This window comes from Zea mays, chromosome 4 (genome assembly GCF_902167145.1).
Source record: "Zea mays cultivar B73 chromosome 4, Zm-B73-REFERENCE-NAM-5.0, whole genome shotgun sequence".
Lineage (NCBI taxonomy): Eukaryota > Viridiplantae > Streptophyta > Magnoliopsida > Poales > Poaceae > Zea > Zea mays.
Window position 1 is genome coordinate 193,418,774 of NC_050099.1, and position 1,431 is coordinate 193,420,204.

The window sequence follows — 1,431 nt, forward strand, 5'->3', positions numbered from 1 at the left end:
TAAACATTTCTTTTGAGACCCTAAACATTTTAAATATGGTCCTATTTCAATTTTTAGGACTCTATTTTAGTGTTTGTTGTTGGAGATGCTCTAACGTTTCCGGAGGCCGACATGGAGCGTGGCCGCAGCAGCACCTCTTGCCGGTCCTTGCTGCTCCTCCTCCTGGTCTGCTTCTCCCACGGCGCCGGGGCGGCGGCGGCGGCTCGGCTCCTGACTCCACTGCAGGCAGCTGCTGCCGTTCCTCCTCCTCTGGCTCTTCACCAAGGTTGGTACCTACCTCACTCGTCCCGTCCCGTCGTGCTGCCATGGTTACACGCTGGTGGAGCTCTTTTTAGTCTCTAGCCCCACTCTGCTGCTGGTTGCCTGCCGCGCCATGACGTTCTTCGTCCGTGGCCTTTCTGAATGCAGCGGAGAGTAATGGCGCCACGGCGGCAGCTGCCGACGACGGCCTCGTGATGACTCAGGAAGGTGACGCTGACGCCACGAGCAATGGCAACGACGACGACGAGATCTCCTCCGTCTCAGAGTCAGAGGTGAGTCAAAGGGGGGAGAAATAATAAAAAAAAAGTGAAGAAAAATCCATCGTCCGTCCCGACAAATCTGCAAGCCTTGGTTGGGTGGGTTGGGTTGGGTTGGGTTAGACCTGGTGTCATGTCAGTGGAGACGTACGAGTACGACAGGCTAAGAGGCAGGCAGCTGGCTAATCGAAGCTGACCTTTGTCCGTACGTGTCCTGTCTATGCAGACGATGACGGGCGCAGAGGAGGCGTGTGGGACGGAGGGCAACGACGAGGAGGAGTGCCTGCAGAGGCGGCTGCTCGGAGACGCGCACCTCGACTACATCTACACGCAGCACAAGGGCAAGCCGTGAGCCGAGCCCGTGACCAATGCATCTCGGCCTCGGCCTCGCCGGTTTGCATGGATGGCTTGGTTTGTTCAGAGTGCGTACATTACATGCATGCTGCTGGGAAGAAGTCGATGACAGACGATCCATCAGGCTGCTGGGATCGAATCTAGTGTGTGCGTGTTAGCTGTTGCATGACATGAATCTCTCTCTTTCTGTGTTTGGTTGTTTTCTCACTGATGACTGATGTATATAGGCCGGCCGGTGCGCGGTGTGCAAGCTCTGCTAATAGTTTGGTTGGTTTGGTGTGAGCAATGCAAGTTTAATTATATATGGCCGTCATCGATCCATCTGTACTCCTCCTCCTTAGGCCTTGTTCGGTTATTCCCGATACACATGGATTGGATGAGATTTGAAAAAATTAAGAAGAAGTTTGACTTATTTGGGATTCAAACCCACCCAATCTCATTCAATCCACATGGATTGAGAGCTAACCGAACAAGCACTTAATCAAATAGAACTTGCGCATTGTTTGCTCTGAGCAGGGCCTGCTGGATGTCTGTCCTCCTGTCTGCCTCATGGCCATGG

The 1,431-nt window shown here is 53.5% G+C and overlaps 1 protein-coding gene across 1 annotated transcript; it reads left to right on the plus strand.

Moving 5' to 3' along the window:
• Positions 1–64: 64 nt before the first annotated feature.
• On the plus strand, positions 65–1,122 carry LOC100284542 (phytosulfokines 2). The gene is made up of 3 exons (NM_001157437.2): positions 65–265; positions 409–533; positions 745–1,122. Exons 1-3 carry the CDS (start codon positions 112–114, stop codon positions 868–870), a joined length of 405 nt encoding a protein of 134 aa, NP_001150909.1. The 5' UTR covers positions 65–111; the 3' UTR covers positions 871–1,122.
• Positions 1,123–1,431: the final 309 nt, after the last annotated feature.